General features: G+C 49.0%; 1 protein-coding gene across 1 annotated transcript in view; it reads left to right on the top strand.

The window, feature by feature from the left end:
* The window catches only part of COL24A1 (collagen type XXIV alpha 1 chain), a 382,434-nt gene that overhangs the window by 283,712 nt on the left and 77,226 nt on the right, over positions 1-21,496 (top strand). The window contains exons 33-34 of the mRNA XM_075320523.1: positions 13,453-13,506; positions 16,737-16,790. Of these exons, the coding sequence (XP_075176638.1) occupies positions 13,453-13,506; positions 16,737-16,790 (108 nt within the window). The remainder of the gene's footprint in view (positions 1-13,452; positions 13,507-16,736; positions 16,791-21,496) is intronic.

Raw genomic sequence — 21,496 nt, 5'->3', positions numbered from 1 at the left:
TGTCTCTTTCTCTGCCTGTCTCTTTCCCTGCCTGTCTCTTTCCCTGCCTGTCTTTTTCCCTGCCTGTCTCATTCCCTGCCTGTCTCTTCCCCGTCTGTCTCTTCCCCCGTCTGTCTCTTCCCCCGTCTGTCTCTTCCCCCGTCTGTCTCTTCCCCCGTCTGTCTCTTCCCCCGTCTGTCTCTTCCCCCGTCTGTCTCTTCCCCCGTCTGTCTCTTCCCCCGTCTGTCTCTTCCCCCGTCTGTCTCTTCCCCATCTGTCTCTTTCCCCGTCTGTCTCTTTTAATGATTTTTGTCTCTTTCCCTGTTTTTGTCTCTTTCCCTATCTGTCTCTTTCCCTGTCTCTGCCTCTTTCCCTTTCACTCTCTTTCCCTGTCTCTTTCCCTGTCTGTCTGTCTGTGTGTCTGCCTCTGTCTCTTTGACTGTCTGTCTCTCTCTCTCTCGCTGTTTCTTTCCCTGTCTGTCTGTGTCTGTCTGCCTCTGTCTCTTTGACTGTCTGTCTCTCTCTCGCTGTCTCTTTTCCTGTCTGTCTGTCTGCCTCTGTCTCTTTGACTGTCTGTCTCTCTCTCTCTTGCTGTCTCTTTCCGTGTCTGTCTGTGTCTGTCTGTCTCTTTCCCTGTCTGTCTCTTTCTGTTTGTCTCTATCCGTCTCTCCACCGACATCTTATTACCTCACACATAAGCTTCTTATACTAACAATTTATTTTGTTCCTATAGCAACCAATCACAGCTGCTATTAATAACCTAATAGCTCGCAGCTCCATTCACTTTAATGGCGGCAGGTTTTTTGGAGAGTAACTGTAAAACGCCGGGTTAAATTTTCCCCGTCAATACATAGTCTATGACGTTCCCAGAGTCACATGGGGTGTCTGTGCAAAATTGTGTGATTGTAAATGCGACGGTGCGGATTCCTTTAGCAGTATGTACACACATCACATTTACAATCCCACTGAGGCAGAGGGAGAACATAGAAGCTCCAAGCAGGTATAAAAATCCAATGGGTTATTCACATATCACATTGATCAACCACTTTACCCCAGCTTTGGAAAAACTAAGCCAAAAAGTCACAATTTGAGCAAACATTTGCAAAAAGTGAGTTTCGCACCATGCTTAAGGAAAGATGAACAGGTGTGCACGACGTTCCACGACGTGGGAAGCTTATTCGAGAATATTTACTAAATTCTGGTGGAAATCTGCATCTTATAGCAGGTTTACATTTCTTCTTCATCGTTAAGTCCTGGATAACCGCTTTAGCTAGATTTAACAGCTACCCATGTCCTGGCATACACTCACACTGTCCAATCACTGCTGACTAAGGAGGGACACACCTTAAAGGATTATTCCCAAAATCGCAATGTGGTCTTACAACATTGCACACATACATAAGTCTTGAATGCGTCCCCAATTTTCGAAGTAGAGATATTTCTAAATGTGCTGTTTACATGAATTTCTCACCAGATGTCGATAACAATCCATCCAATCCACATAAGCAAAGAAATCAAATCACAGATGTCTATAAATTAAGTTATTTGTAATAATGAGAAATGACACAGGGGAAAAGTATTGAATACACTTACTGAAATGTATTTATTAATTTGTACAAAAGCCTTTGTTGGTGATGACGCTTCAAGATGCCTCCTGTATGGGGAAACTAGTCGCCTGCATTGCTCAGGTGCGATTTTTGGTCCATTCTTCCACACAAACTTTCTTCACATCCTGAAGGTCCCGTGTTCTCCTCCTATGACCTCTGAGCTTTAGTTCCTTCCATAAATGTTCTATTGGATTCAGCTCCGGTGATCGGCTCGGCCATTCTTACAGATTTATTTTCTTTCTCTGAAACTAATTGAGAGTTTCCTTGGCCGTGTGTTTGGGATCATTGTGTTCCTGAAATGTCCATCCTTGTTTCATCTCCATCATCTTGGTAGATGGCAGCAGATTTTTATCAAGAATGTCTTGTTACATTTGTCCATTCATTCTTCCTTCAATCATATGATGTTTGCCAGTCCCGTCTGCTGAAAACAGCCCCACACCATGATGTTCCCACCTCCACACTTCACTGTTGGTGTTTTTTGGATGATTTGCCTTTTTGACCCCCAAACATAAGTATTATTGCATCAAGAGTTAAATCTTGGTCTTGTCTGACCAGACCTACAGTATATTCTTCCAGTATTTCACGGGTTTGTCTAAATGTTGTTGAGCAAACTTTAAACGAGCTTGAACCTGCTTTTTGTTCAGCAATGGAGTTTTGCGTGGTGATTGACTGTCCATACAGGCCATGGAGGGGGAGTGCATTACTTATTGTTTTCTGTCAACAATTGTACCTGCTGATTCCAGGTCTTTCTGTAGCTCTCGATTGTTGGTTCTTGGCTCTTGGACAAATGTTCTGATAATTGTTTTCACTCCTCTGTCTGCGGGGAGCACCTAGTCATGACCGGTTTATGGTGAAATAATGTTCTTTTCACTCCCGGTTATGGGCCCAACAGCGCTCACTACACCCTTCAGTAGTTTACAAATTCTTATGTAACCAATGCCATAAGTATATTTTGCAACAATAAGGTTGCAAAGGTTTTGCGAGAGCTCACTGGTTTTACCCATCATGAGATGTATCTTGTGTGGCACCTTGGTAATGAGAGACCTTTTTATAAGCCAGCATTTGAAACAGCTGATATTTTTTTCAATAGGTGGCAGGATTGTTTTGCAATTATTGATAAATTTCTGCTGGTGTCAGGACTTTTCATGGCTTTTCTCACCTCTTTTTCTTTGTCGCTCCATTGGGAGACCCAGACAATTGGGTGTATAGCTATGCCTCCGGAGGCCACACAAAGTATTACACTAAAAGTGTAAAGCCCCTCCCCTTCAGCCTATACACCCCCCGTGCTGCCACGGGCTCCTCAGTTTTTATGCTTTGTGCGAAGGAGGCAGACATCCACGCATAGCTCCACAGCTTAGTCAGCAGCAGCTGCTGACTATGTCGGATGGAAGAAAAGAGGGCCCATGACTGGGCCCCCAGCATGCTCCCTTCTCACCCCACTCTTGTCGGCGGTGTTAAGGTTGAGGTATCCATTGCGGGTACGGAGGCTGGAGCCCACATGCTGTTTTCCTTCCCCATCCCCCTTAGGGCTCTGGGTGAAGTGGGATCCTATCGGTCTCCAGGCACATAAGACCGTGCTCCATCCACAGCTCCTGAGGACTCTGCTGGATAGGAGCCGAGTATCGTTCAGGGACATGGCCCTGCTACTTTGAGGTACTCTGTGTCCCCGTGGGGACCGCGCACAGCAACACTCCAGCATTGCTGGGTGTGCTAGTGCACCGGGGACCGCGGCGCTGACTGCGTTTGTGCCTTTACACACTGCAGCGTCGCTGAGTGTGTTAGTGTATGGGGACTGCCGCGCTGACCGCCGCTGCCATTGTTATCACTGCGGCGCGGCTGGGACTGTTAGTGCGCCGGGGACTTCCGCGCCGACCGCGCTTATACGGCGGCCGCGCTTATAACTTTAGTCCCCGGCTTTTGCGGCCTAGTCTCATTCTTTTCCCGCCCCCAGGCCTGCCAGTCAGGGGAAGGGCGGGACGCTGTAAAGGACGTCAGCAACTGAGGCTGGAGCATGCTTTGCATACTCCACCCCCCTCACTGTGCACAGTGGGGCACCAGATTCCCGCACTTTCTAGGGCACGCCCACGGCCCCCTCCTCTCCTCAGGACGCCGGCAGCCATTCCTGTCAGCTCTGCTAACACTGGAGAAGGGAGACAACCTCAGGGAGACCCAGGCAGGAATTCTGGTGACCACACAACCGCATTGCGCGGGCGGTAAGCAGCACCTAGGTGCTGGCCCCACTGGTGCAGAAGTGTACTTATAGATTATATGTTTATAGGCTATACTTTACACTGTATGGTGCACGGTTGTTTTTGGCTATATACCCTCCTGTATTGCTCAGAGGAGACAACAGCATGTCGTCCACAAATAGCAAGGGTGCCAAAGCACAGACTTACTATGCTGCCTGTGCAGCATGTACGGCTATACTGCCGGCAGGTTCCACTGACCCTCATTGTGTGCAATGCTCGGCCCCTGTGGCACTTTCTCAGCCGGAGCCTCTGCTAAGGGTGGCCCAGGGAGAACCACCTGTTAACACTGTCCAGGTGACAGGGACGGAGTTTGCAGTTTTTACTGAAAGACTTTCTGAGACTATGGCTAAGATATTAGAAGCCTTGCAGTCCAGGCCGGCATCTCAAGCCATGGGCACTGTGGAATCATTGCCCCCTGGTTCCCCTCAGTTGGAACAACAATGTTCTCCCGGGGTGTCTCATAGATCCCAGGGTGAGGTCTCTGACATGGAACGCAGTCCCAGACCGACTAAGCGAGCTCGCTATGAAATCCCCTCGACATCATCACAATGTTCAGGGTCTCAGCGAGAGGACTCTCTGTATGATGAAGCGGAGGTAGCTGATCAGGATTCTGATCCTGAAGCCGCTCTCAACCTTGATACTCCTGATGGGGACGCCATAGTGAATGATCTTATTGCGTCCATCAATCAAATGTTGGATATTTCTCCCTCAGCTCCTCCAGTGGAGGAGTCAGCTTCTCAGCAGGAGAAATTCCGTTTCAGGTTTCCTAAGCGTACAATGAGTATGTTTCTGGACCACTCTGACTTCAGAGAGGCAGTCCAGAAACACCGAGCTTGTCCAGATAAGCGTTTTTCCAAGCGCCTTAAGGATACACGTTACCCCTTCCCCCCTGACGTGGTCAAGGGCTGGACTCAGTGTCCCAAGGTGGATCCTCCAATCTCCAGACTGGCGGCTAGATCCATAGTTGCAGTGGAAGATGGAGCTTCACTCAATGATGCCACTGACAGACAGATGGAGCTCTGGTTGAAATCCATCTATGAAGCTATCGGCGCGTCTTTTGCTCCAGCATTCGCAGCCGTATGGGCACTCCAAGCTATCTCAGCTGGCCAGGCGCAAATTGACGCACTCACACGTACGTCTGCGCCGCAGGTGGCGTCCATAACCTCTCAAACGTCGGCATTTGCGTCCTACGCTATTAATGCTGTCCTGGACTCTGCGAGCCGTACGGCGGTTGCAGCCGACAATTCGGTGGCAATACGCAGGGCCTTGTGGCTACGGGAATGGAAGGCAGATTCGGCTTCCAAAAAGTGCTTAACTGGTTTGCCATTTTCTGGCGACCGCTTGTTTGGTGAGAGATTGGATGAAATCATCAAACAATCCAAGGGAAAGGAAACATCCTTACCCCAGGCCAAACCAAAAACACCCCAACAGAGGAGGGGACAGTCGAGGTTTCGGTCCTTTCGGGGGGCGGGCAGGTCCCAATTCTCCTCGTCCAAAAGGCCTCAGAAGGATCAGAGGAACTCCGACGCATGGCGGTCCAAATCACGCCCTAAAAAGACCGCCGGAGGTGCCGCTACCAAGGCGGCTTCCTCATGACTTACGGCCTCCTCACACCGCATCCTCGGTCGGTGGCAGGCTCTCCCGCTTTTGCGACACCTGGCTGCCACAAGTAAAAGACCGTTGGGTGAGAGACATTTTGTCTCACGGTTACAGGATAGAGTTCAGCTCTCGTCCTCCGACTCGATTCTTCAGAACATCTCCGCCTCCCGAGCGAGCCGAGGCTCTTCTGCAGGCGGTGGGCATTCTGAAGGCAGAAGGAGTGGTGGTCCCGGTTCCTCTTCAGCAACAGGGTCACGGTTTCTACTCCAACCTGTTTGTGGTTCCAAAGAAGGACGGGTCTTTCCGTCCTGTTTTGGATCTAAAATTGCTCAACAAACACGTAATGACCAGGCGGTTCCGGATGGAATCCCTCCGCTCCGTCATCGCCTCAATGTCCCAAGGAGATTTCCTAGCATCGATCGATATCAAAGATGCTTATCTCCACGTACCGATTGCTCCAGAGCATCAGCGCTTCCTGCGCTTCGCCATAGGAGACGAACACCTTCAGTTCGCGGCACTGCCGTTCGGCCTGGCGACAGCCCCAAGGGTTTTCACCAAGGTCATGGCTACAGTAGTTGCGGTCCTCCACTCTCAGGGTCACTCGGTGATACCTTACTTAGACGATCTGCTAGTCAGGGCACCCTCTCAAGAGGCATGCCAACACAGCCTCAACGTTACTCTGGAGACTCTCCAGAGTTTCGGGTGGATCATCAATTTTCCAAAGTCAAATCTGACACCGGTCCAATCGCTGACATATCTTGGCATGGAGTTTCATACTCTTCCAGCGATAGTGAAGCTTCCGCTGGACAAACAGCGTTCACTACAGACAGGGGTGCAATCTCTCCTTCAAGGTCGGTCACACCCCTTGAGGCGCCTCATGCACTTCCTGGGAAAGATGGTGGCAGCAATGGAGGCAGTTCCTTTCGCGCAGTTTCACCTGCGTCCTCTTCAATGGGACATTCTCCGCAAATGGGACAGGATGCCGACGTCCCTAGACAGGAACGTCTCCCTCTCTCAGGCAACCAAAGCTTCCCTTCGGTGGTGGCTTCTTCCCACCTCATTATCGAAGGGGAAATCCTTCCTACCCCCAACCTGGGCGGTGGTCACGACGGACGCGAGTCTGTCAGGGTGGGGAGCAGTTTTTCTCCACCACAGGGCTCAGGGTACGTGGACTCAGCAAGAGTCCTCACTTCAGATCAATGTTCTGGAGATCAGAGCAGTGTATCTTGCCCTAAAAGCGTTCCAGCAGTGGCTGGAAGGCAAGCAGATCCGAATTCAGTCGGACAACTCCACAGCGGTGGCTTACATCAACCACCAAGGTGGAACACGCAGTCGGCAAGCCTTCCAAGAAGTCCGGCGGATTTTGATGTGGGTGGAAGCCACGGCCTCCACCATCTCCGCAGTTCACATCCCGGGCGTAGAAAACTGGGAAGCAGACTTTCTCAGTCGCCAGGGCATGGACGCAGGGGAATGGTCCCTTCACCCGGACGTGTTTCAGGAGATCTGTTGCCGCTGGGGGATGCCGGACGTCGACCTAATGGCGTCACGGCACAACAACAAGGTCCCAACATTCATGGCTCGATCTCAAGATCACAGAGCTCTGGCGGCAGACGCCTTAGTTCAGGATTGGTCGCAGTTTCAGCTTCCTTATGTGTTTCCCCCTCTGGCACTGTTGCCCAGAGTGTTACGCAAGATCAGGGCCGACTGCCGCCGCGCCATCCTCGTCGCTCCAGACTGGCCGAGGAGGTCGTGGTACCCGGATCTGTGGCATCTCACGGTCGGCCAACCGTGGGCACTGCCAGACCGACCAGACTTGCTGTCTCAAGGGCCGTTTTTCCATCTGAATTCTGCGGCCCTCAACCTGACTGTGTGGCCATTGAGTCCTGGATCTTAGCGTCTTCAGGATTATCTCAAGAGGTCATTGCCACCATGAGTCAGGCTAGGAAACCAACGTCCGCCAAGATCTACCACAGGACGTGGAAAATATTCCTGTCGTGGTGCTCTGCTCAGGGTTTCTCTCCCTGGCCATTTGCCTTGCCCACTTTTCTGTCCTTTCTTCAATCCGGATTGGAAAAGGGTTTGTCGCTAGGCTCCCTTAAGGGACAAGTCTCTGCGCTCTCTGTGTTTTTTCAGAAGCGCCTGGCCAGACTCCCACAGGTACGCACGTTCCTGCAAGGGGTTTGTCACATCGTCCCTCCTTACAAGCGTCCGTTAGAACCCTGGGATCTGAACAGGGTGCTGATGGTTCTTCAGAAACCACCGTTCGAGCCAATGAGGGATATTTCGCTCGCACGCCTTTCGCAGAAAGTGGTTTTTCTAGTAGCAGTCACTTCACTTCGGAGAGTGTCTGAGCTAGCAGCGTTGTCATGCAAAGCTCCTTTCCTGGTGTTTCACCAGGACAAGGTGGTTCTGCGTCCGGTTCCGGAATTCCTCCCTAAGGTGGTATCCCCCTTTCATCTCAATCAGGATATCTCCTTACCTTCTTTTTGCCCTCATCCAGTTCACCAGTGTGAAAAGGATTTGCACTTGTTAGATCTGGTGAGAGCACTCAGAGTCTACATTTCTCGTACGGCGCCCCTGCGCCGCTCGGATGCACTCTTTGTCCTTGTCGCTGGCCAGCGTAAAGGGACACAAGCTTCCAAATTAACCCTGGCTCGGTGGATCAAGGAACCAATTCTCGAAGCTTATCGTTCCTCGGGGCTTCCGGTTCCCTCAGGGCTGAAGGCCCATTCTACCAGGGCCGTGGGAGCGTCCTGGGCCTTGCGACACCAGGCTACGGCTCAGCAGGTGTGTCAGGCAGCTACCTGGTCGAGCCTGCACACTTTCACGAAACACGAAACACTATCAGGTGCATACCTATGCTTCGGCAGATGCCAGCCTAGGTAGGCAAGTCCTTCAGGCGGCGGTTGCCCACCTGTAGGACGGAGCCGTTACGGCTCTATTATGAGGTATTATTTACCCACCCAGGGACTGCTTTTGGACGTCCCAATTGTCTGGGTCTCCCAATGGATCGACAAAGAAGAAGGGAATTTTGTTTACTTACCGTAAATTCCTTTTCTTCTAGCTCCAATTGGGAGACCCAGCACCCGCCCCTGTTTTTGTGTACACATGTTGTTCACGTTGAATGGTTTCAGTTCTCCGATATTCCTTCGGATTGAATTTACTTTAAACCAGTTTATAATTTTTTCCTCCTTCTTGCTTTTGCACCAAAACTGAGGAGCCCGTGGCAGCACGGGGGGTGTATAGGCTGAAGGGGAGGGGCTTTACACTTTTAGTGTAATACTTTGTGTGGCCTCCGGAGGCATAGCTATACACCCAATTGTCTGGGTCTCCCAATTAGAGCTAGAAGAAAAGGAATTTACGGTAAGTAAACAAAATTCCCTTCTTCTGCATGTGTTCAATACTTTTTCCCTGTGGCATTTCTTATTACTACACATAACTTAATTTATGGGCAGCTATGATTTGATTTCTTTGTCTGTCTGGATTGGATGGGTTGCTACCGAAATCTCTTGAGAAATTCATGTCAAAAGCACCTTTAGAATATATTTACTTAGAAAATTGGTAACATGTTCAATACTTTATTCATTTGTGCCAATATAATTCATTTTTAAATCTTACCCATTTTTTTCCATATCATTCCCCTAAGGATGCCTCTCCAGGCTCTATTTACCCTTCAGGGGCCATTGGAACCATCCTGTTGTAATTCCAGCTAATGGTCAATCATACACAGTGAGGTGTTTCTAAGGCTGCTTTCACACATCCTGTGTTTGCATCAGGCACAATCCGGCTCTAAAACCTATGCAACGGATGCGGCAAAAAAAACGCATCTTTTGCATTAGTTTATATATGCAGCCCGTCCGTTTTTTGCCGGTTGCGGCTGGCTACTGAGCATGCGCAGTGCAAAAAAACGCATGCGGCGGCCGGATGCGGCGTCCATAGGCATGCATTGGAAATCGCACCGCATCGGTCGGATGCGGCGCAATGCAGTGTTTTTCGCCGCACAAAAAAAACGTGCCAGGCAACGTTCCATCCGCATGGGCTAAATATGCCGCATACGGCAAAAACCGGACGGAACTCAAGGCCATGCGGCACAATACGGCGCTAATGCAAGTCTATGCATGAAAAAACGCAAACGGCGGTGAAAAAAAACGGTTGCGTTTTTTCAGCAAAGCGCTGTATTGTGCCACTCAGCCAAAACCTGTGTGTTTTTTTCCTGTGCGGCACAATCCGGCGCTTTGCAGAAAAAACGCAACCGTTTTTTTTTACGCCGGTTGCGGTTTTTTTGCATAGACTTACATTAGTGCCGTATTGTGCTGCATGGGCTTGCGCTCCGTCCGTTTTTTGCCGCATGCGGCAGATTTAGCCAATGCGGCGGCCGGATGGAACGTTGCCTGGCACGTTTTTTTGTTCGGCAAAAAAAAACGCATCGCGCCGCATCCGGCCGATGCGGTGCGATTTGCAATGCATGCCTATGGACGCCGCATGCGGCGTCCATAGGCAAAAACAGCATCCGGCCGCCGCAAGCGTTTTTTTCCACTGCACATGCTCAGTAGCCTGCCGCAAGCGGCAAAAACCGGATGGGCCGCATGTAAAAAACTTATGCAAAGGATGCGGTTTTGTCGCTGCATCCGTTACATAGGTTTTAGAGCTGGATTGGCCGGCTCTGCTAAAACCGGAGGTGTGAAAGCAGCCTTAGTTGACTTCCTATCAGCACAGCTCTTGTCTGGGATGTATCTAGTACAGAGTTGTTTTTGTAAAGTGGCAGAGCTTCCTTTATTAAGCTATGTGCCCACGGGACATTGTACCTGCGGATATATCCGCAGGTACGTCCATAGGTTTCCCGCAGCTGATCCCCGGAATCCGCAGATGTACATTGCTGCGGGATTCTAGCGAAATATCTGCGATAAACCTGCGGACATTCGTGGGACTTACCTGCGGAAGTCCCAGCCCTATCTTCATAGTTTACATCCGCAGGGAATTCCGCAGCCGCACATACCGCAGCATGGACTCCGCACTCCCCATGTCCCATAGGATAACATGGGGAGTGTCTGTACTTGCTAAAACCTGAGGAATTATCTAGAAAATCCAGATAAATCCACAGATTTGCTGCGGCAAAATCCGCGGGTACGTTGTCCCGTGGGCATATAGCCTTACAGTGCAGTGCTTATACCAGAAGGAAGCAGTGTGCTGCTAACTAAAAAAGAAGTGAAGTACTGCAGAATGGGGCTGTATGTAGAGGGGTTGAGAAGATTGATATATAATGCAGGATGTGGCTGTCTATAGAGAGGCTGAGAGGAGTGGTATACTAGAGGATAGAATGGAAAGGATGGATATACTCCAGGATGAGGTGGTGTATGAATGAATTTGAGCTGTTTGTTGCCTTCTGCTGAGATATCAGTGATGTGAAACTGCATATGCCTGAAGATATTCCTCTGCCATATGCATCGACAGAACATGATTTGCAGTTTCAAGTCACTGATCTGTCAGCAACAGGTAACAAATACGGCTCTGTACTGTGCTATCTACGGTAGTTATTACAAGCTCCATTGTGGAGGATTGCAGGAGAGTTGAGCTCTGCTGATGTGAAGCCCCACAGGTGTTGTGTCGGTGCATTACCTTCAGGGACTCCACTCGGCTGGATCTTGTCACTGGTAGGAAATCTTCTATTCTTGTCGTGACGCCACTCTCAGTATTGCGGCCAGTAGGGACCGCCACTGCAGGTTGAGGGTCGCCTGGGGCTGATGGTGTGTGCAGTTAGTTGGAATAGCCTCCTGAGAGTGAGGCAAGCCCCAGGGCCCGGTGTAGGTGCGTAGTACCACAAGGCGCAGAATAACTCCACACACGCAGGATGTCTTTCAGGGGTTTTACTCACTTCAGATGGCAGGGTGAGTAACCCGGGCGTAGCTGGGATGAACCAGGCTGGAACCAGGTATCCTTCAGGCTGACTTCTGATGGTGACTACCAACTCGCCTTCCTTAGCCCTTGGTGGTTTGGGGTAACCCCGACTTTTAGTCCCTATGGGGGTCACCCAGGGAAGTTGCTGCAGCCTCTCTCCCCTTCGTTTGCCGTTTGCTTGCTGCCTGGGCCAGATCACTCCAGCTGCTTGCCTCCTGTGAACTGTGGGCCCTAACTGTGGCTACGTGGCTGCGGCTTTTAGGTGTTGTGGTGTGGGCTTTGAGGGCCCCACACCGGCAGGTTTAGCAGGGAAAGGTGGATCTATCCCCACTCCGGGATCTGCCGCCCGTTTGGGCCTGGTTCTCCCTAGCAGTCTCCTTACTTCCCACTCTGTGCTCTCTCTCTAGCTGGAGATGGGTTTCGGGTAGCACTCCTAGGTGACCGTTCTCCCCCGTCGGTAGCCACTGCGCGGACGCTGTCAGACTACAGCAGCCCAGGGGAAGGGGTCAGCTCTCCTCGGAGCTCCCTGGACTCTGCTCTGAACCGGCTCACATCTGGGACCTTCACTGCTGCTCCTGTCAGAGCTTCACTTTCCTGCTCCTCACTCCTCCACACTCTGCTGCAGACTGTTTACTCCTCCTTCTCTTTTCCCTTTTGTGCCTGCCTACGCCACCTAGCAACCAGACTCTCTTACCACACCCCTTGAGAGGAGATGGAGGCTTTTGGCCCCCTCCACTATTCCAGTGGAGGTGAAGGCTTTTCCCCCTCCTGGGATCCCCAGGGGTCCTCTCAAAGGTACATGTGTGAGACCTGATCACTATGCGCCTGTGTAGTCACACCTCGGTCAGCCTTCTGGATTACCTGTTTGTACTGTCCCCAGCATGGGTGCAGTACTCAGTGGTGCCTGACCAGGTCAGGGGCGCCACACTAGAACCAGTTAGCAATGATATAAAACCTCACAGGCAGCTATACAGATGTAGTTGGCAAAAGATAAAAATTTGTCAGGCAGGGCCCTGCACAGGAGCAGAGAGTGTACAAGGGCACAAGGTGAATTCTACAATTGTGGGGCTAGGCAGGTGTAATCAAGATAGCAAGTGAGGCATCGGCAGCACTGAGTGCTACTGGGAAGTGTAGTTTTAGCAGATAGTATTGCAGTATATAATGAAAATTGCAGCCTCCTTTGAAGTTCAGCCTATAGCTGAGCTTCAGAGGAAATCCAAGATAGCAGCGACAGGGCCTCCTGAGTGTCATAGTGATCCATCGGTGCCCCGCCATTACATCACATTGCACTGATGGGAGGTGGTATGTGCGAGCAATGGCACGTGTTCCATTTAAATGCTACTGTGAGAGATTGTCAGCAGCGTTTAAACGGTAGACACCCACAAACTTGCATTCAGACATTCCTCCAACCTTCTATTACTCATACGATACAGAGTATATAGACGTTTGGAGCGGGTTTCCTGAGCACTACAATGCACATACACACTTACACAACTAGGATTTTCCAGCTCACCACTTAGTGGCCATAGCTGGTACTGCAGTCCGGTCACTTTTGGTGCTGCAGCACATCTGCAAAACGCTGCCTCTGTGATCGATGACTGCTGACCAGCGCCTGCCGGCAAGAGGTTGCTCCGGTGTAAAGGAAGGAAACAAGCGTCACCGCAATGTTTTGCTATCAGATCTCAATGACTTTGCCATACGTGTTTGCGCAGCTCTATGACCCAGGAAGGCGCATTGATTAATTTGCCATTTGTAATTCCGTTGCTTTGCTTCAGGATAATTTAAAGAACAATATCCCTTTTATGAGGAATTCACGAACTGTACGGAGTAATTCAGAGCAGATTGACAAATCCCATTGAAGATCATTTTGCCAGAATTTTACCAGATGTTTATAATTTGTTCAATTATAAACCAAATGTCCTGGGGTCCGACCCATCAGACCCCACAGGCCCGTCTGTAAATACCGAGCGCACACAAGCTCCGGGCAATCGCCGTGTTTATTCTAGCCTCGGACTATTAAAGGAACATTGCCAATGAACAGATTTCCCATTATACGAGCATCTTCAAATACTCCACTTTTCTGGGTTACACAAATCTAATATATCATTTGTCCTAAATGTTAGGGACCAAAGGGACCACAAGGAGACGCAGGTCCACCTGGAGAAGCCGGCCCAGAGGTAAGTTCAGCCTATGCATCTACTTATCCCATGCGATAATCTAGAATATTAGGCATTACTATATACATCTTGGTAAGTTATAGTCATCTGTACATTCACACAAAACCTGTAGAAAAGCATGGACTGCCCTAATCCCCTTCTACAAGGCAAAACTGCTTGTGGTGCCCATATCCGTCTAATTAGTCCAGGAAATCTCCTGATTCTCGTACGCCTTAATTTATCAGACATATTTGTTTTGTTGGTGTTTTCCTTTTCATTAGTATTTTGCCAGCACTATAGAAGCTGGAACTTCCTTTTCCCTTGGTTCTCAGCATTCATTTCTTCTGCCAAAGGCATCCCCGGCCCGGAACGGGAAGCCATTCTCCATATTATACCTGTTTTGGACTGTGACAGACATGAAAGCAGAGACAAAAACCCACCCCCACTTACTCTACAATGACAAAGACCTGCCCCCACTTACTCTACAATGACAAAGACCTGCCCCCACTTACTGTACAGTAACAAAGACCTGCCCCCACTTACTGTACAGTAACAAAGACCTGCCCCCACTTACTATACAGTGACAAAGACCTGCCCCCACTTACTGTACAGTGACAAAGACCTGCCCCCACTTACTGTACAGTGACAAAGACCTGCCCCCACTTACTGTACAGTAACAAAGACCTGCCCCCACTTACTGTACAGTAACAAAGACCTGCCCCCACTTACTATACAGTGACAAAGACCTGCCCCCACTTACTGTACCGTGACAAAGACCTGCCCCCACTTACTGTACCGTGACAAAGACCTGCCCCACTTACTATACAGTGACAAAGACCTGCCCCCACTTACTGTACAGTAACAAAGACCTGCCCCCACTTACTATACAGTGACAAAGACCTGCCCCCACTTACTGTACCGCGACAAAGACCTGCCCCACTTACTGTACCGTGACAAAGACCTGCCCCCACTTACTGTACAGTAACAAAGACCTGCCCCCACTTACTATACAGTGACAAAGACCTGCCCCCACTTACTGTACCGTGACAAAGACCTGCCCCCACTTACTGTACCGTGACAAAGACCTTCCCCCACTTACTGTACAGTGACAAAGACCCTCCCCCACACTGTAGAGCGACAAAGACCTGCCCCCACTTACTGTACCGTGACAAAGACCTGCCCCCACTTACTATACAGTCACAAAGACCAGCCCCCACTTACTGTACAGTGACAAAGACCCTCCCCCACACTGTAGAGCGACAAAGACCTGCTCCCACTTACTGTACCGTGACAAAGACCTGCCCCCACTTACTGTACAATGACAAAGACCTGCCCCCACTTACTGTACAGTAACAAAGACCTGCCCCCACTTACTATACAGTGACAAAGACCTGCCCCCACTTACTGTACCGTGACAAAGACCTGCCCCCACTTACTGTACCGTGACAAAGACCTGCCCCCACTTACTGTACCGTGACAAAGACCTGCCCCACTTACTATACAGTGACAAAGACCTGCCCCCACTTACTGTACAGTGACAAAGACCTGCCCCCACTTACTCTACAATGACAAAGACCTGCCCCCACTTACTGTACCGCGACAAAGACCTGCCCCACTTACTTTACCGTGACAAAGACCTGACCCCACTTACTGTACAGTAACAAAGACCTGCCCCCACTTACTATACAGTGACAAAGACCTGCCCCCACTTACTGTACCGCAACAAAGACCTGCCCCACTTACTGTACCGTGACAAAGACCTGCCCCCACTTACTGTACAGTAACAAAGACCTGCCCCCACTTACTATACAGTGACAAAGACCTGCCCCCACTTACTGTACCGTGACAAAGACCTGCCCCCACTTACTGTACCGTGACAAAGACCTTCCCCCACTTACTGTACAGTGACAAAGACCCTCCCCCACACTGTAGAGCGACAAAGACCTGCCCCCACTTACTGTACCGTGACAAAGACCTGCCCCCACTTACTATACAGTCACAAAGACCAGCCCCCACTTACTGTACAGTGACAAAGACCCTCCCCCACACTGTAGAGCGACAAAGACCTGCTCCCACTTACTGTACAGTGACAAAGATCCTCCCCCACATTGTAAAGTGACAAAGACCTGCCCCCACTTACTGTACAGTGAGAAAGACCTGCCCCCACTTACTGTACAGTGACAAAGACCTGCCCCCACTTACTGTACAGTGACAAAGACCTGCTCCCACTTACTGTACCGTGACAAAGACCTGCCCCCACTTACTGTAGACCAACAAAGACCTGCCCTCACTGTAGAGCAACAAGACCTGCCCTCAATTACTGTAGAGCAACAAGACCTGCCCTCACTTACTGTAGAGCAACAAGACCTGCCCCCACTTACTGTAGACCAACAAAGACCTGCCCTCACTTACTGTAGAGCAACAAGACCTGCCCTCACTTACTGTAGAGCAACAAGACATGCCCTCACTTACTGTAGGGCAACAAAGACCCAGCCCCACTCACTGTACAGTGACAAAGAACTGACCCCACTTACTGTAGAGTGACAAAGACCTGCCCCCACTTACTGTAGACCAACAAAGACCTGCCCCCACTTACTGTAGACCAACAAAGACCTGCCACCACTTACTGTAGAGCAACAAAGACCCAGCCCCTTTTACTGTAGCATGACAAAGACCTGCCCCTACTTACGTAGACCAACAAAGACCTGCCCCCACTTACCGTAGAGCAACAAGACACACCCCCACTTACTATACAGCGACAAAGACCTGCTTCCACTTACTATAGAGTGACAAAGACCTGCCGCAACTTACTGTAGAGGGACAAGACCTGCCCCCACTTACTGTGTAGCAATAAGACCCGTCCCCACTTACTGTACCATGACAAAGACCCGCCTCCACTGACTGTAGAGCGACAAGACCTGCCTCTACCTACTGTAGAGTGACAAAAACCCACTTCCGATTACTGTAGGCCAACAAGACCCATCCCCACTTACTGTGGAATGACAAGTCCTTCCCCCACTTATTGTAGAGTGACAAAGACCCGCCCTCACTTACTGTAGAGCAACAAGACCAATTATAACAATGGCATCAAGCATATAAGAAAGACAAATACTCATTACCAAGCCCTTGCATGGGCGTTTCTTTTTTCATCCCTTTTAATATTATGGCCTGTCTTTGCCTGAGCTCGCAAATGTATCCTAAATTAATCTATTCATCTATGAATTAATCTGACCTTTTATAATATTAAACAGGGACCATCTGGAAGTGAAGGAGATGCTGGTCCTCAAGGAGATCCTGGCATGAAGGTGGGACATTTTATGTAGACATTATATGCAGGGTGCACACCCTTACCTAGGGCAGATTTTCAATTCAATTACATATATTAGACAAGTTCTTTGATGACTCCACCAATCTAGAAGACCCAGTTTTTTAATAATCTTGTGTGGACGTCTCCAAGAGGTTTCATTCTATACCAACTATGTGCATTGGTGGCCAAACACTAAAGTTCCATTAATCAAGAGCTTCCAAAATTGAGTTTAAAGGGTGCTTTACACGCTGCGATATCGCTAGCGATGTCGAGCGCGATAGCACCCGACCCCCGTCGCTCGTGCGACATTTGTTGATCGCTGTCGTAGCGAACATTATCGCTACGGCAGCGTCACACGCACTTACCTGTGCAGCGACGTCGCTGTGACAGCCGAACAATCCCTCCTTCAAGGGGGCGGTGCGTTCGGCGTCACAGCAACGTCACCGCGACGTCACTAAGCTGCTGGCCAATAGAAGCGGAGGGGCGGAGATGAGCGGGATGTAACATCCCGCCCACCTTCTCCCTTCCGCATTGCCGGTGGAGGCAGGTAAGGAGATGTTCGTCATTCCTGCGGTGTCACACACAGTGATGTATGCTGTCGCAGGAACGAGGAACAACATCGTATCTGCAGCAGCAACAATATTAAGGAAAGAAGCGACGTGTCAACGATCACCGTTTTTGGACGATTTTGCGATCGTTGATCGTCGCTCCTTGGTGTCACATGCTGCGATGTCGCTACCGGCGCTGGATGTGTGTCACTAATGGCGTGACCCCGACGATATATCGGTAGCGATGTCGCAACGTGTAAAGCACCCTTTAGTGCTAAGACACAATACTCAATGCCAAGTGTCAGAATAAGCAAAAAGATTGCAATATTCACAGTGGCCACCAAACCTAATATAAGACTGCTACTTTTTGTACTTTTTGTTCTTCCCATGGACATTAGTAGAAATAGACTGCCAGATGCAAGCATGCACAGAGAGGAGGTGAGCTGTGACGTTACCTACTGTGCACGGCACATCAATGTAGTCAATGCTGTATATAAAATTGTGATGATGATGATACTGCTAAAAAGTCCTCTGCATACAACAGGGAGTACGAATGTCTAGTATTTGGCCAAGTGACCAGTGAGAAAATTGCAGGATTTCTCATTTATATATACTGTATATCACAAAAGTGAGTACACCCCTCACAGTTTTGTAAATGTTTTATTATATCTTTTCATGAGACGACACTGAAGAGCTGACCCTGTGATACAATGTACAGTGTCAGTGTGCAGTGTCATGATCCAGGCAGGCTTTTCCCTGCTGCTGGTTACACCCAGCTCTGGCCTGGTCATGTCAGGGGTTAACTTCCCTTGCCTCGTTCTGGATCCCAGGACGCTATATATTGCCTCTCTACGATTCAGTGCCAGTGATATTTCTGAATACTGGCTCTGGTGAGTGTTCCCGATTTGTCCTGCCTTCCAGCTACTGTGTCCTGACTTGTACCCTCCCCCGTTCATCTGCCTGTCCTGGTCCCTGACTTCCCCCTCCTGTCTGTTTGTGTTTACCTCTGCATACCTGATCTCCCGGCTTCCGACTCGGTTTTGTTTCCCGACTTGATTTTGATCCTGCCTTTGCAGTGATTTGACTCTCCTGGCTAGACCCTGACTGATTGACTACTCTATTGCCCCCTGGTGGCTCGCCTGTTAACTGCCTGCTGAAGTTACTCTGCTGTACTTCAGCTGCCTTTCCATTACAGTGTTTCTTTGTCTCTCCTTCACTACTCTGCTGCTACCTGGTGGGGAATACGCTGTACTACGTCTGACTAGCCTTTGTACAGCGTGACATGCAGCTTGTATAACAGTGCAAATTTGGTGCCCTGTAAATAACTCAACACACAGCCATTAATGTCTAAACTGCTGGCAACAATAGTGAGTACACCCGTAAGTGAAAATGTACAAATTGTGCCCAATTAGCCATTTTCCCTCCCCGTTGTCATGTGACTCATTAGTGTTACAAGATCTCAGGTGTGGATGGGGAGCAGGGGTGTTGCATTTGGTATTATCCCTCACACACTCACTCATACTGGTCACTGGAAGTTCAGCATGGCTCATCTTCGCAAAGAATTCTCTGAGGATCTAAAAAAAGAAATGGTTCCTTTACATAAAGATGGCCGAGGATATAAGAAGATTGTCATCACCCTGAACCTGAGCTACAGCACGATGGCCAAGACAATACAGCGGTTTAACAAGACAGGTTTCCCTCAGAACAGACCTCGCCATGGTTGACCACAGAAGCTGAGTGCACGAGCTCAGAGTCATATCCAGAGGCTGTCTGTTCAGAATAGACCAATGAGTGCTGCCAGCATTGCTGCAGAGGTTACAGGGGTGGGGGGGTCCGCCTGTCAGTGCTCAGACTATACACCGCACACTGCATCAGATTGGTCTGCATGGCTGTCGTCCCAGAAGGAAGCCTTTTCTAAAGATGATGCTGAAGACAAGCAGACTAAGGACATGGATTAATGGAACCATGTCCTATGGTCTGATGAGAAAAATATAAACTTATTTGGTTCAGATAGTGTTGTTGGGGGGACCTCTAAGGGGGGTCTCTCCGGGTCGCAGAGGAGGATTCCAGATTAGAACTGCGCAGATGTAAATGAATCAGGAAAAATTACCACACAGATACGTATCTCTATCTGGGAGAAGCTGAATGCTCTTCTAATCCGTATATTGTAAAACAATCAGTTATACAATTCATTCAGTACATTCATATTGCTGTTGACCACTTCTAACTTGGTTTCACTTACTCCCTTATTTGGCCACAGTTCCTACAAAACTATACTGTCCTTGATTAGGCACCTGGAGATAAGCAAAAATCTATGCGGGTACGTCAGCAGCTTGTTACTGACATTCAAGAGACCAGTCTAAGCTAGCCTCTCCTGAATGCCTGTATTGTTCAATTTAGCATGATTAGTTTCAATATTACATTCCAGAAGGTGCATCCTAGTATACATGATAGCATTTAAGCAATGGTTATACAAAGACAGATTATCTTATTATTTTGGACAATTGATTCGTAGCCTGGACCTTCACAGTGTCAAGTGTGTGCGGCGGCAACCAGGTGAGGAGGACAAAGACAAGTGTGTCCTGCTTACAGTCAAGCATGGTGGTGGATATAGTTAGTAATTTGGAAAACTGAAAAAAAGAAGAAAAATGATCAAAATGAAGAAAAAAAATGTAACTGGAAAACCTAATTTAAACAATAGGTCATTTTCTGATGACATATTCTTTTTAACAATTCTGTAAACAATGGAAAGGAGCATTGGAGGAACCTGGACAGTGATGAAAAGGAGAAGGGACTTGACTAATCTCCTGGGACACATTGGGGGAGGGGTTAACTTTATATCTTTCTAATTCCTAATTGCAATATGAGACAAAATAGGTTTAAAAGAAATGACTTGCTTGTAAGAGCAACTGCTGATATTTTTTATTTCCTTGTGCATTTTCCATGTTTAGTGTTTGTTCATTTTTAGGCTATGTGCGCACGTTGCGTAAATACATGCAGTTACGCTGCGCTTTGTAGCGCAGCGTAACTGCATGCGTCCTGCGTCCCCTGCACAGTCTATGGAGATTGTGCAGGGGCCGTGCGCACGTGGCGTTTAAGAGCGCAGCGCTTCGGCTACTGCCGAAGCGCTGCGCAAAAAGAAGTGACATGTCACTTCTTTCCTGCGCTTTGCCGGCAGCTCCTGCTCTGTCTATGGCAGGAGCTGCAGGCAGAGCGCATGGAATCGGCTTTTTTTTTTTTTTTCACTACGGACATTTCTGCAGCGATTTAAAGAGCACATGTGCTCTTCAGATCGCTGCAGAAATTTCTGCAGTGAAGTACGCAACGTGCGCACATAGCCTTATTCTTCGATTATGTTATTGAAAATTTTCTGCAACGCAAAAAAAAAGTATTTACAGAATTTAAAAATATCCGATCATGGCAAAACAAAAACAAAACCTGTGATCCGTCAGTGCCTGTTCCAAAAACAATCCTCAATGGTTGTATGAGCAATAAGATGTTCAATATTTATTAGGCTGGGTTCACACGACCGTATTGTCTCCATCCGAGAAAAACAGTCCGATTATGCGGATAAGAGTTTTATCAGGTTGGGATCAGTTTTTCTCAGAGGCGGAGAACTAAAAAATAAACTGTCTCCATTATGTCAGTCTGTGAAAATCAGACCACTTTCACATGTCATCTGAGTGCAGTCCAATTTTTTTTCACGGAATCATAGACTTCAAAGGAAGAGTGCCATCCGATTCGCGACTACAAATTGTGCATGCTGCATTATTTTTTCCCGCGGACTACTGAGCACTGACATGACCACTGAGCACTGACATGACCACTGAGAACTGACATGACTACTGAGCATTGACATGACCACTGAGAACTGACATGACCACTGAGAACTGACATGACCACTGAGCACTGACATGACCACTGAGCACTGTCATGACCACTGAGCACTGACATGACCACTGAGAACTGACATGACTACTGAGCATTGACATGACCACTGAGCACTGACATGACCACTGAGCACTGACATGACCACTGAGCACTGACATGACCACTGAGCACTGACATGACCACTGAGAACTGACATGACTACTGAGCATTGACATGACCACTGAGAATTGACATGACCACTGAGAACTGACATGACCACTGAGAA

The sequence above is a fragment of the Anomaloglossus baeobatrachus genome, chromosome 8 (genome assembly GCF_048569485.1).
Source record: "Anomaloglossus baeobatrachus isolate aAnoBae1 chromosome 8, aAnoBae1.hap1, whole genome shotgun sequence".
Taxonomy (NCBI): Eukaryota; Metazoa; Chordata; class Amphibia; order Anura; family Aromobatidae; genus Anomaloglossus; species Anomaloglossus baeobatrachus.
Note: the sequence above shows the minus strand (reverse complement) of the source record. Positions and strands in the feature narration are given on the sequence as shown.